The sequence below is a fragment of the Oxyura jamaicensis genome, chromosome 15 (assembly GCF_011077185.1).
Source record: "Oxyura jamaicensis isolate SHBP4307 breed ruddy duck chromosome 15, BPBGC_Ojam_1.0, whole genome shotgun sequence".
NCBI classification, from domain to species: Eukaryota; Metazoa; Chordata; class Aves; order Anseriformes; family Anatidae; genus Oxyura; species Oxyura jamaicensis.
Genome location: NC_048907.1, coordinates 7,924,290 through 7,938,151, shown reverse-complemented (window position 1 = coordinate 7,938,151; position 13,862 = coordinate 7,924,290). Strand labels below are relative to the sequence as shown.

Below are 13,862 nucleotides of genomic sequence, written 5' to 3'. Positions count from 1 at the left end.
AACAAAACAAGTAAAGGCTTTGTGGAAGTGCAGAGGAAAAAATTACTCTCTGCTTCCCACAAATGAGCGATGCTTGACCATGTCCTTGAAGCAGGGCCTCAACACACGTAGCCGGGGTTCGGGAGGAGGACAGACGTTTTCGCAACGAGAGCCCACCCCTCCCCTCTTCTTCCTTTTTCCACCTTTTATTGCTGAGTGTGACCCCACATGGTATGGAATATCCCTTTGGTTGGTTTAGGTCAGCTGCCCTGGTGATGTTTCTTTCTCACTTTTTTGCCCACCCCCTAGGAGGGTCAGGGAGAGCCCTGATGCTGTGCCAGCACTGCTCAGCAGCAGGCACAACACTGGTGTGATCCCACTGCTGTTCTAGCTCCAAGTGCAGAGCGCAGCACTGGATGGGCTGCTGCAGGGAAAGTTAACATCCCAGCCAGACCCAGTACCCCCCTGAAAGCACTGTATTCCTCTTTGGTTTGGCTGCCTGTGTGATGCTAGGGCAACACTGAATCTGTCCTCTGCAGCATGCTGAAGTCTTCTATAAATCAATAGACGTGAAGGCAATTACAGGCTATACAAGTGCTCCACTTATTCAGAGATCAGCAAATGAGTCTAATCTCTCTCTCTTATTCTCATAAACACATTTTTTTTTAACATACTGATAGTTTGTCCTTTGTGATGCAGTGTGGTTGCTTTTCATACCCAGCTGTATGCTCTGCGTGCCGGCGATGCCTGAGTTGACCTGGTGGTCTCCTGAGCGGGTGGCCAGCACCTCAGGGTGCTGTGTTGTGGCAGGACCCTGCAGCTGCAGCAAAGGGATCTGGAGAGCTGGGGGTCAGAAACCTCTGCATGCTTGGAGGGCTTGTGTGGACAGATAATTTTATTAGTTTTCAAGAGTAAAATGGATGTTGCTGCACACTCAGCTGTAGGGTTTACTGGTGAAAACAAATGGGAAAGGCTGCTGAACCCAGACTGTTCCGAAGTGCCATGGGTTGCAGGAACCTCAGTACCTGAAGTCTGTTTTGAAAACTAACTTAATTAAAGCAGTGTTAGCTTCTGCGTAGGCAAATAGAAATGGGAAGGTTAGTTTTGTTTAATTTACTTAGCTCCAATACCGCTTGGGTTACAGATGCGTGTATTACTGTGTGCTTAATCAGACCTAACTGCTCCTGGAGGAGTTTCAGTCCCACCTCGTCCCCAGCCATGTTGCCTCCTTTCGTCTTTGTTTCACGTCGAGTAATTGTGCAACAGCTGGCCGGAACAAAACCCTTCACAGGACCGATAAGCTGTCAGGGCACCTTGCTGTTCTGCTGGTGTCATTTTTCTACCTTTGTCATTTCCTTTCCATGAGCAAAATCAGTTTTTTTCTAGAGAAAAAAAATAAGGGCAAAGGGGGGTTGTGAAAAGGAGGTTTTGTTGGCCAAGCTCTCTTAGTGCTGCTGAAGTTGGAGGTGAGCTAACCTAAGGTGGCTGAAATCTACAGCGTAGGGAAGCCTCTGAGTCTCCTTTGCCTCAGACATCTGATTTTCAAGCCAGCACAACCCAATCGTGTCTTGAGCAGGAGTCCTTTGCAGCATGTGTCAGGAAGGAGAAGTAGTACTCCTTGTTTGCACTTGGAGCTGTCTCGGCTCGGCCGTGTGCTGGGGCAGCTCTGCAGGCGGGACAAGTTAGGAGATCTGGAGCAGCTCAACTGGAATAAACCTGACACTGTGAAAACACGGAGTTGAGTAAAACACGCACTGTTATCAGGCTGTGTGTTTTGATATCAGATGTGTTTTTCCATATGTTCTTGTTTGGCTGAACTCAGCAGAATGATATCTATTTCCATGCCTTTGATAGGAATCCATTATTGCAGGCATCATTGTACAGATGTTCTGCGTACTTTTCCAAAAAACGCTTGCAGTCATTTATACCTGATACAACTGTGTAATCTTTTGTTGGAGAGGCTTCTCTGGCTTGTGGTGATGTATTTGGCAGTAGAAACATGCCCTGTTTCTCAGGGTATCTTCTTTTTTCTTTCTTTGAGAAAGAAAGGGAAGATTCCCTGGTCTGTTTTTGTTTGTCCATTTTGCAGCAAAAACCAAATGAACCAACCAACCAGCCCTCCTCAATAAAACAACCTCGCAGAAGTAGATTCATTTTTATGTTTAGGAAAGGGGTGAAAATCCCCCCATTCAGTCTATAAATACGTAGTACGAAACAACAAAAGCCTGTATTTTCTATTGCAGCAACGTGAAGGACAGTCATTGTCTCCTGGATGCTTATTTGGCTGCTGGATTCTCACACAAATACGTAAAAGTAAAAGGGTATCACAGAACTGTAGGGGTTGGAAGGGACCTCAAAAGATCATCGGGTCCAACCCCCAACGTATGCCCAGTATAAATTATTCGAAGATGCAGTTTTTCTCCCAAGTTTGGTGGGGCATCACCAGGGAGGTCGGCAGCTGACATTATTAGCATGCTTTTGGGGTACAGGGCTGCCGTTCTGTGCTGCTTGGAAATAATGCTCTTTTTAATGAGTATTCTTACGCGTTTGCGCAGCGAGTGGAAGTTGTGCTCTCATTCCTGCCTGGAAGTGAGTGCTCCAAGCTGAATGTGAAATCTGGAAACCTTCCAGTTGCTGTGATTCTTAAACACTGTGAAACATATAATTCTTTGTTCTGTTGGCAAACAGTCTGCTGAACCAAAAGGGTTGCTCAGATAATGTTTTTAACAGAAAATGTGTTTTTGCAAGATCGCCTCTCCTGATGCCTTTCTGAATGTACACTTCAGCTTCGTGTCACAGTGAGCTCAGAGCAGTTTCCTCTTAGCAATTTAGTCGGGAGCTCGGCATTTGTTTGGAGGGGGAGAGTTTTAGGAAAGCAGCTTTCTGCAAAGGATAGAAGAGGGAATTGCTTTTTTTAATTAGATGTGTGAAAACATAGGTTTGGTACCTAATAATGTGAAAATGTTCAGAGATCCGTGTGTGATAACCAGCAGGAGGATCTCGTTTGATAACTTAGAAATGCCTGCCTGCATCCTAGCCCGGCCCGCATAGGAAAATATGGCTTAGTGGGATGTCTCACGTTACTTGTTTTCACTTCAGACTCGCTTTATTTTTTTTTCCCCTGATACAAGTTTCAGTAAATTACTCAGACTTAGCAGAGCTTATCTGTACATGACAATGAGATGAAATGGTAAGCTTACTTTAGAAAACAACCTATTCCTTTAACGTAAGTGAAGCCGTAGCAAGTTGCTTATTTTTCCTATGAATCATCCTAAAGAATGGAATAGTGTTGAGATATGTTTACAGCTGTGGCTGCCATGACTTCACGCTTAAAATTATACTTTTAACTGTTACACTCAGATTTAACTTTGGTTTGGCGTCAGGCCTAATGGAGGCGCTTAAATATGTATATATCTTGCACATGTAAGGTGGTTGAAAGAGGCTTTTTAGTTATACCTTCGACCTGGAATCCAGTAAAGGAAAAAAGTCGTGTTGGCTTTGCCTATGGAGGGAGTCCGCCCCCGACCAAAGCGAATATTTGCACAATGAACTGTAAACGGTCTCGGGGCAGCGATGGAGTTCTTCTTGAAGGTGCTCCAGGGCTCTGCTCGGGAGCCCTCGAGTTTGCTGTGCTCCTCTTCATAAATTAAGGATTAATAATTATTAAAATAATTAAGTGTTACAGGAACTGCTCACCAGTGACTTGTGCTGTAGCGTGGAAAATGAATTGCTCTCAACAGTGAGCTGTCCTGATCACTCTATTCTCTCGTCCTTCTTTTAAGGAATAAAATAGTAGAGTGGTTGACAAATGTCGAGACAAAGAAACAGAAAAAAACAAACACGTTTCCTCCGTGAGTAGCATACTTGTATACGATCAAAGGTGCAGGATCGCTGCCGCCAGGTGAGGTGCAGGTGCAGGCTGATTCCTGCCGGCAGCTGGTGGCTCCCAAACCAGGGGTGGGGCAGGGGAGGCGCGTTGAGAAATGTTCTGCTTCTTGTCTGGGATTTACCAACAAGTATTTCTTGACTTTCTGTTCATGTTTTCTCTGTTACAATAGCAATCACTGATGCAATAAGTGCATTAAATGGCTTTTGAAATAGACGAAACCCGTGGAGGAGGAGGAGGTGGGAGCTTCTCCCATCCTTTTTGTCACTGGACTCCAGCTTTCCAGCAAATCTTTGTTTCCTGGTTCTCTTTGAGAGAACTGTCAGTCTGCTGAGACAGGACATCCAAACTGAATGCTGGCATTCAGCAGGTTTTGAAAACGAGTGATGAATGATAGGGCAGGGAAGGAGATGCTTTGTGGCTGCCCTTTCTGTGCTGGCACCCGCCTCCGAGGAGTTCCCTTTGGAAGAGAATGGAAATTGGAAAAGGAGGATATGTGTTTTGATGGGCATGGATTATTACCACTTACCTGGCGAGGAGACAGTGGGCATTTGATAAAAAGTAATATTTAAAATGTGGATGAAAAGTACCGTGTTGATTGAATAAATAGTTGTGGCTTTTCAAGTGGGCTGAAGAGCCTGTGAAGCTTTGTGTGGCCACTTGTCAAGCAGCCACATCTTTCAGAAGCCAAAGCATGCAGATGGAGTCACGGCTGGATCCTGCTTATCCCAGTTGTGGCTGGTGTGACACGGCCCCCAGGAGTGCTGAAGGACTTTTGTGGAGGATAAAAAGTTTGGACTGGAGCTGTAGTCAGAAGGACTTCCTTTAGGTGTCAAGACAAGCCTTGTAATTTCACTGGTGGGTGGTTTCAAACAGGAGGTGAGATAAGTCATGACCGATCGATTGTCTTTCCCCAAAGTAAGATCAAATTACAACTCAATGAATTAAATGATCTCCTGGCATTCCTATCAGTGCTAGTTTCTGCCTTAGATGCCTCCACGTTGTAGATTTGGTCCCTTTGAACAAAGCAAAAGCTCTGCCATATTTTAATCCATCCTTACACTAGTCTGTCTAGTACGTTTACCTTCCTGTTGTAGTTTTGTTTTCCTTAATCTTCAGTCTGGACATTAGGATCACTGACACAGGAAAATATCTGATGCGATGCAGTCTTCTGTCTCCATGCGGACTGGGGTGAAGTTGCTCCATGTGGTGCACTTCTCAAGTTGGGGTGAGTTATTTGCTGCTCTGTTGTTAGCGCTCTGGTGTATGTACAGCAAATGCAGTTTATCTTGCTGCTGTTACACCAACTTTGGTGTGAGGATGATTCACGTCCAAGGCCTTCGGTGTGCATTGCTATGGAAACTTCTCCCTCTGCCTCAGCATAATTTTTCACAATGATTTCTTGCACCTGGAACTCAGAGGAACGGCTTTTGCTCCTGAAACATTGTCCAAGGGGCTGAATTTATTTGATTCTGCATGTAATTGATGTCCTGTGCAAACAAAAAGAGGTTTTTGTTTCAATTACACAAAACTTTTCCTGATCTCTGAGGAATTTTGGGGTACTTAAGTCAATGTTGATGCTGAAAAGTTTTTCCTCCTTGATTTGTATGTCCAGCAACATGCCAGATTAGGAATCTGAAGCATTTGAGGAAACATTCCTATCCTTTCCATTACTATTCAAGCAGACAAGTCCCCGCTCTGATTTTCCATATAGTTTTGCAAATGGCTGTGCTAGCACAGGTTGATGATGGATCAGAGATGACTGGTGAAAGCTGAAAATAAGCTGCTTTTGCAACAGCAGTGCTGGCTTGTGGTCACATCAGGTTGGCCCCGGACAGGCAGGTTACGTAGCAGGTAAATGCCCTGTGCTGTCATCGGGACACAAGGGATTCCTGCTTCTGTCTTTTGTGGCTCATGGCTAAACACACTCGGTGCTCAGGACAGGGCAAAAAGAGATCCCTGGCTTTGCCTTCAGAAGGGCTTTTGGGACCCTTGGGAGAGTCTCAACAACTCTTACCTTTTGCTGGTAAAGGAGATCTGCAATGTAAAACCCCGATATTTTAATATATTAAATTCCTCAGCAGCCAGCCGGCAGAGCCCCTGCAAGGTGAAGGCTCACAGGCAGAGAAGACAGGTTGGTGTTGGATCCGGGGCTGCAGGGCAAAGAGAGCTCGCGAGTGTCTGTAACCTCGCTGTAACCCGTCACTGCTGTCATTGCTTGTACGAGCTGGTCGCCGTCCTGTGGAGCTGGGAGTGAAGCGGGTCTCTGTTCCCCTGGGAAAACAGAGGTTCTTCTCTGCGTCCCACAGAAGGGCGGGGGCTGCGTGGCACGCCAGCTGTGCTGGGGGGATGTTTTGCGCGGCCGCTGGGCAGCGGTGGCGTGGCTGGGTGTCCCTGGGATCCTCTGTAGGTAAAGGCCCATGGAGCGACCCGTGCCAGGCTGGGGGGCTCGCTGCTTGGATTGTTGTGGGGACAATGCTGGCACTGTGGAGCTGTGAGGCTGACCCGCGGAATATGTTGCAGAACAGTGCTTGCTGTGTCTCTGTCTTGGCACGCCTTAGCAGGCTCTGTGCTGGAAGCACTTGCCCGTGGAGCTGCCAGGAATAGTCCCCAGTGGCAGGGAAGTCACTGCAATCACACTCGGCCCCAGAAAGGTGCGGGGTCAGTGTGGGGTCTGGAGTCCTGGAGCAGGTCTTTGGGAACTCCCCTCTCTGCCCTTGGCCGGTGTAAGGAGCTTATGGAGAAAAGTTCACCACCAGTGTGCTTGGTTTTATAACGTCCTTGGCCTGACGGTTGGCTGTAGTTAGTAGTAACTTCACTGATGTAGCAAGAATCTGCCCGAGAGCCTGACTAAATGACTTACTTCTAAACCAGCTTCCTCACAGAGATGTCAAATTGTGGGTGGGCTAGTCTGAGAACTGTAAAAATGTTCTCAGCTGGGAAAGCCAGCTGTGTCTTCATATTTTGAGCAGTTCTGCAGATGTAACAGAGTTGAGAAGTGGGTTGGTAGTTCTCGTATTATGGCACGCAGATGAATTGCATGAAAATAAGTCCTTCAGAAGACAGCAGCCCTTAGCATAGTCTTAGCCAGGATTAATTTTCAGAACAAGAAAGAAGAATAACAATCGTTTCTTTGTATAGTAAGTACCAAGAATTGCTTTTAAAAGCAGCATTTAAGTCAAAGGACAACTTCTGTGCGCAGGCATGCCATGGGCATTTTCTGTGCATGCTTCCATTAGTTCTGAGAACAAATTCCTAATTTTATAAAAGTGCCGTAAAGGAGGAAAATGGTTTCATTTTTCTATGCGCAGTGAAAAGCAGGTAAAATGTCAGTGCACAAAGTACACTGCAGCTCCCCCAAAAATGCCGAGGCGTGGGGTTTTTGTTTTGTTTTTGGCTGATACCATTTGCGAAGAACGTGGCACTGACACTGTGCTTGGCGGTGGAAGTATGCCAAGTAGTATGGAAGTAACTCGTGTACTTGAAATGTGTTTTAGGAGAATCCGGTTTTATGTGTATGGAATCCATGGGATGGTTGAGCTGTAGATAATCACTCAAATTTCAGTTAAAAATGCAAATGGGTTCGCAGATTACTGTCTGGCATTTTGTATTATATTCAGTACGTTGAAGTCATCTTCCTTCTCAAACTTGCTCGTGGTTCTGTCACCTGCTGCTGGATTCTCTGGAGTCCGGCTTAATGCGTTAGAAAGTGTTTATGTGGGATCAAGGTTTCTAGTCTGCTAGTGAACTGTCCAGTGCTTCAGGATGCCAGATTTTAGGAAGCAGTTCTATTTTATGCAAAGCCTTTTGTAGTTTAGGGAGACAAAATATTAAAAACCCAGGGTTTTATTACGATGGGATCCACTTCAGCATTACAAAATTAATCCTGGAGTTCGCTTGCGGGCTGCCTGTGTGGGACATGTGGAATGGGAGCTGGATGTTCCCGAGTTGCTCGCTTCAGTCCCGCAGAACAGGTACTCGTAGGCTTGCCATGCTGGACACTTTGTGTTGCTCTTTTCCATCTGCATCCCGAGGAAGGGAAGTAGGAATATTTGCTGCCTTGACAATGAGCAGGAGCTTTCCCAGGCCGTATCTGTGATACCAACAGGGAGATTTTAGGATATCCTGCTGCAGATATCTTGAGAAGTTAGGAGATATCACTGGGTCTGCAGTGGGCGGATCATTACTCGATTGCACTTCTCTCATGCAGAATGAAAGGCCTTGAGTTCTGGTTTCTCCCTTGCACAGAAGCAGCAGATAGCTGCTTCATATCAATCACTGCTGCAGCGTATCAGTAGGGTTATGTTGGGTCATGGCGTAGAGTGGGTTTATGTATATTTGATTTCTTTTGTTTTATCTAAGGCCTTCATTTTTTAATACAAAACTCTGTGGATTATTCCAGGACTGGTCCACTATCCACACATCGTCATTGTTTTATCTGTTTTACCATTCTTTCTAACACTTACAACCTTGTTTTGACTACTGTTTAGTAATTAGGATGAAATGTAATTTTAATTATCATAGCTTCCAAAGGTCCCGCTGAATGGTGCTTAATTGTACAGAAAACGTTGTTCTTCTCAAAAGCGTGTGCTGATTTATGGATATAGAAATTTATGGATATAGAATTTTATGAACATCAGTTCATATGTGTAGTGCATAACCCTGGACGTGTTTACACCCAGCTGAAATTCCATTCCCTCATTTTGCTTTTCTTACACATTTGGCGTTCCTGAGGATTCTGTGAAGGGAGAAGTTCCACTATTCATTCTGAAATCCAAACAGGACACGGTTTCCTTTGCCCATAGCTCCGAGTTGGGTGAGGCGGTGTTTTGCCCTGAAATTGAAGCTAGTAACAGGACATAGACCTAGTGCATTCATCTGTCAGCTGTTTCTTCTGTCTGCTTACTTGCAGTCATTAGCTAAAACTAATATGCTGTGATCTGTATTGCCTACCACCTGAAGGCCATTTATATAAGCTAATTGTAAGTGCTTATTTACATGCCGTATTTGCAATTAACTGTTTTCATCTTTCTGGATGCTTTTGAGGCTTCTGATGCACAACCTTGAAACTAAAGGTCAAACAAGACTGAAATGAACATAAAGATGATTTTAAGCTTTATAGATATATCTGTTGGTCTGCTATGAGCAAATAAGACTTCTGTTTTTCACTCTTCCTGGGGGGTAGCATTGAAGTTATTCATGGTAATTAACAAAAGCAGTTGGGTTCCCGTTTCTTAAAAGCTTATTGCACAAGTATACAATTTCATCTAGAAGAACGGTCTTTTTCAGCAATGTTTAGTATTAAATTTCTTTAGTAGAAGATCATATTTGTGTTTATATATTAAAAAAGTATTTTTATGTGTCTGATAAGTGGTGTAATTTTCTCTAAATGGCTTCTAGATTGGTAGTGGAATTGCGTGATTCTGTAACTGTCTTGTACCGTTAGTTTTTATTTGCTGACATATATTTACTTCCCATCATTCGGCTGTCTTTGTTCCATATCAATAATCTTGTTGAAATTAGGCCTTTTAATTGGCTTTCAGAAAAGTTTAGTGATCTTTTTTTTTTGTAGCATGAGACTGAGGAGCAATTAACATTGCTCCTTCTTCTTTTCCGTTACTGCAGCACAAGTGGCCATAAAAGTGCTGGGAGCTGGGCCGTGGCTCCGAAGCCTCTCCTGTCACGTTGTACCCTGAGAGTCTTGGTGGTTCTCTGCTTGGCTCACCCCAGTTATTGGGGCTTTCTCTTTTGGGGCTCCCAAAACTCTAGACACAGCTTCACGAGTGCTAAGTAGAGGGTGAGATCATTTCTCTTGACTTGCGGACTGAGTTCTTGTTGCCTTGCTTCTCAAGGCCCCTCTTAATGGTTGCTCTGTCCTCAAGTATGTCAGCCCTACTCTTCCCAGCTGGGAACTTGCTGAGGTTGCTTCTGTCCCATTGTACGGGTCAAAGAAAGTTTTGGTGTAAGCTGCGGAGTACGATTTGGTCTGTCAAGGATTGGAAAAAAAGGGGAAAACATGAATATTTACAGTTCTGTGCTTTAAACATCTAAGTACGTTATATTGGGAAATCCATCCAAATAAAGGTGGGTTTTAAGTCTCCTGCTGAAATTTCTATCAGAAATCCTGTATCTAGTGGCGTGCAAGATGTAATAGGGAAATAACTGCGTGTGGTTTAATAAATGCAGATTGCAGCTTATTTTGTTTGTTCGTTTCTGTACTGCGTGAGCCTTGACCTCAACTGCCATATTGCAACTTAACTATTATCAGTTAAGGCATAGGAAAACCAGAGATTGGTGTTATTTACGTGCAAGATGATATGTTGAAAGCAATTCTAACATGTTTGTGGAAAAAGGAATCTCAATGCAGTGAACTGAGAACAGATTTCTACAAGGCTTCTTGAGATGTTCATTGACTGTTGTACAAATTTTGTATGCTGCAGTCTTGAATGTAAAAAGTTAACTTACAGGCTACATATTTTATATTCCTAGATGATATAAAAGCCTTAGAAATAGCTGCCATAAAGATGTCATTCAGTTCTCTGTTTGTATAATACTAAAAAAGAATTCACAAATGGTACTGGAGAAACAGACACTCAGCGATAACACACCTGCCTTCTCTCTTCCCATTGCAGGGCATATTCCCTTGTGGACTCCAGTCAAGTGTCTACTTTCCTGATTTCTATTCTCCTCATAGTCTATGGCAGTTTCAGGTAAGATTTTTCTTTAAGGTTTTATGGATTTTTTCTTTTTCAAATAAAAACGTGACTACAAGTGATGGATTATAGTTTATGCCTTTGTTTTTGATATTGTTTTTGTTGTATCATTGATAGATTGACGGCTGATGTAAATGCAATATTTCTTGGTTCTGAGAAGGAAATAGAGAAGGAAGAAAAAGATGCCAGTTGAGGTTTCTGAAAGACATATTGTATAACAAGTTGCAAGCACATATAAGATAGCTGTGAAGTCAATCCTTGAAGACAGTTCTGTTAAATTGTGTTTTGGAGGGTATAAAGGACCTGTTGAGAGTTATATGGATGTAATGTTATCAATAGCAGGCTTTTAGATACAATGTTCAGTGTTGTTTGATGCAGAGTGTTCTCGATCTGATTGCAAACAAATCTCATAAAATAGAGATTCCTGGGTTAACAGCACAATAGAGAAGTGAGAAACACATCAGTGCTGAATTCTAGCAGTGCCTGAGACCAACTCCTGATTAGGTTTGAATCTTCAAAAATCAAATTTGTCCCACTTCAGGAGACTTGAGTATGTTTAGAGAAAACTTTGTTGTCCCTCTAAGCTTGCATCTCGTATCATGCCCAGCTTCTAATATAATGGCATATAAGGAAAGACGTTCATACTGACATATCAAAAACATTTTACAACTTGGAAATATTATTTCTTTGAAACTTAAGTTCAAGATGTTTTTCTTTTCCCCTCTTCTTTTTCTTTGAAGAACATTGCTTCATTTAACACGTCTATGATAAAAAGCCATCCATATAGTATGAAATCTCAGCACCACGTTGAATATTCCTGAAATAGATGATAACCATGGTCATAAGTATAATGTAAGCTGCAGCTATTAGGATAAGAGGCTTTAAATCCCAGTCATAAGTTAAGCAAATCATAAAATGAAAGAGCCAATTTTTGATAAGAGCTGTCTGTTTTTGCTAGTGAGTATTAGGTAACAGCACTGCTGATTAAATTAAAATAGAAAGCTTTAGGAAGACAAAATCTAGAGAAACTGCAAATAAAGAAATAAAAGGTTGCCTTTGAATACCAATTGTTTTTTTCTTTTCTTAAAGCTCTGAGTCAGTCTAGCATATAGTTGAGGGTCTACTTCAATCTTTAAATTAATTCATGCAGTTGTGTAAAAGGGAACTATGCATATGGCTGCAAGACCTGTAGCTTTTATTCAAACCAAAATTAAATTGAGAAAACATAATGCAATATGAAACAGCAGGAGTGCTTTAACGTAAATTGCCTCTCCTTCTCAGAGCTTCTAAGCTTTTAAGAATTTTCCCTTGCTCTTTTCTGTCCTGTTGCTCTATACACGTGCTCTTTTACTATATTGTCCTATGACTACATTTAAAACCATTCACCTTACAAGGACTGCAAGCTTCAGAAGAACCTAATCTGTTGGATGACATGGTAGAATGGCGATGGATGCAAACCAGCTGAGGAAATGCCCTCTTCTAGCCCACTTCTTCTGCATGTGTCCTAAGGACTCCAAGGCGCAAGCTATTGCAGACCAAGATAGGGCCTGATAGTTTTGAAACTGATTTCTGATGAAAGACCTATATTTAGCTTCTTTAGCAGATGTCTGAGCTGAAACCCACAGTTTTGATGATGACTTGGGTAAACTTCCAAGCTGTTTGGTCAATGAGTGAGGTCAAAAGCAGTTATTTACAGAAGGTTGTGAAGTGCTGTTAAAAACAGCGTCCAAGATACAATTCAGATTTGTAAGAAATTTAAGTGTGGTGGTAAGTTGCAAAATGATGCTTATCTGGAAATTCCCAAAGTAGTAAAATAAAAACTTTTGGCAGTGGGTGGATTTTCTTAGAATAGCGACTTGCCAGAAAGACAAAAGTTACTGCTTAGGGTGCTCGTTCTGAAATGAGAACAACATCTTCATCTCAATTTGAGTGCTTCATCTCAAATGGAGCCGTGGTAAGACAAAAAGAAAACGGCACTCCTCACATAACCTTCATGTTGTGGAAATTTCAGTCTGAAAAGAAACAAGTACTTACTGTAGAGTTATTATGATACTGCTGGCAAGTGACATAAACAGAAGTTCAATAATAGGATCAGAAAGAATTGGGTGGGTGAGTCATTAAGATGAAATCCTTGTGTGTGGTGGATCTAATCTAATGCAAGAGGTTTCAGGGGAACAAAAAAAAACATACCAAGCAACAAACAAACAAAAACCACCAAAATACTCAGAAGAATGTCTAATAGGTCCTGGGTAAAGTCAGCCTCCAGAATGAAGGACAGTTTATACATTTGAGATCCCACTTCTTTTACTGTGGCTAGAAGAACATTTCCTTCCTGCATTTGTTCAGGGTCAGGAATTTTAGCTTCAAGCCCTTCTAAACATCTCCCATAAATGTTCTTACCGTCTCTCAGCCCTTGTACTTGGTACTCTTTGTTGTTGGCTGTCAGAGAGGCAAGTATAATCTTTCAAACATTTACAAGATGTAAACAGCAGCATGCAAATGTTTGTTCTAGTTATGGATTTTTAAAGAGGTGAGCTTAGCTGGAAATGGGTTGTTTGTGGGGGTTCTTCACATACAGTCACCTATTGTATAGATGCTTTTCTGGGACTGAAATGTTGGAGTTACTTTGTAGGCATGTAGCAGCTAAATCTTTTTCTATCCTATCACATACTCAAACATGGTTATGTAAAGCCTGATTTAACCCATACTCTACCTGTTCTAGTTCCTGCTTTTAAGCTAAACTGTTACTTGATCCTCCTTGATCAAAACGAAGCCCAGTTTTGTTTTGCAAGTATTTGCAGAGGATTGTTTGCCCTGCTTTTAAACAGTTTTTGTTTGTTTGTCTTCAATGCTGCAACATTTACTGTCTATAAGGTGGTTTGCTCTCCACTTCAGAAACAGGGACGGCAGGTCCTCACAGATCCTTGCTGTCTTCATTAGCTAATGCAGAACTCAGGTGCAAGCGTTATCTCCTGCCTGCAGATGAAGACTGACCTTCCCATACCAAAGAATCTCTGGTCTTCCCATATTAAGTATGCCATGCTTGAGAGACCTCAAGACCATAGAATAAATCCTGGTACAATCCTGGAACAATGCATACTGGTTTTATTTTCTTATTTTTTCCCACTCTGTCTTGCTTATTTACATTGTAAGTTTGGTGATCATTCTCTTTGGTGGTTCGTAAACAGTGCCAGCAGCCACGATGAGTCCACCTTCCTAATCTTCGTTAGTTAGCAGGGTGTCGTGCATGTGTGTTTGAGCTGAATAGGAAATTTCAAAGTAGG

At 42.6% G+C, this 13,862-nt stretch overlaps 1 protein-coding gene across 4 annotated transcripts in view; it reads left to right on the top strand.

The window, feature by feature from the left end:
- Nucleotides 1-13,862, top strand: part of SPPL3 (signal peptide peptidase like 3) — a 53,060-nt gene that overhangs the window by 17,971 nt on the left and 21,227 nt on the right. For 3 of the 4 annotated variants that reach the window (XM_035341059.1, XM_035341058.1, XM_035341061.1), the window contains exon 2: nt 10,498-10,575. In XM_035341059.1, coding sequence (XP_035196950.1) covers nt 10,498-10,575 — 78 coding nt within the window. Of the gene's footprint in view, nt 1-3,146; nt 3,170-10,497; nt 10,576-13,862 lie in introns of those variants that run through there. The other variant, XM_035341060.1, reaches the window with a different exon arrangement.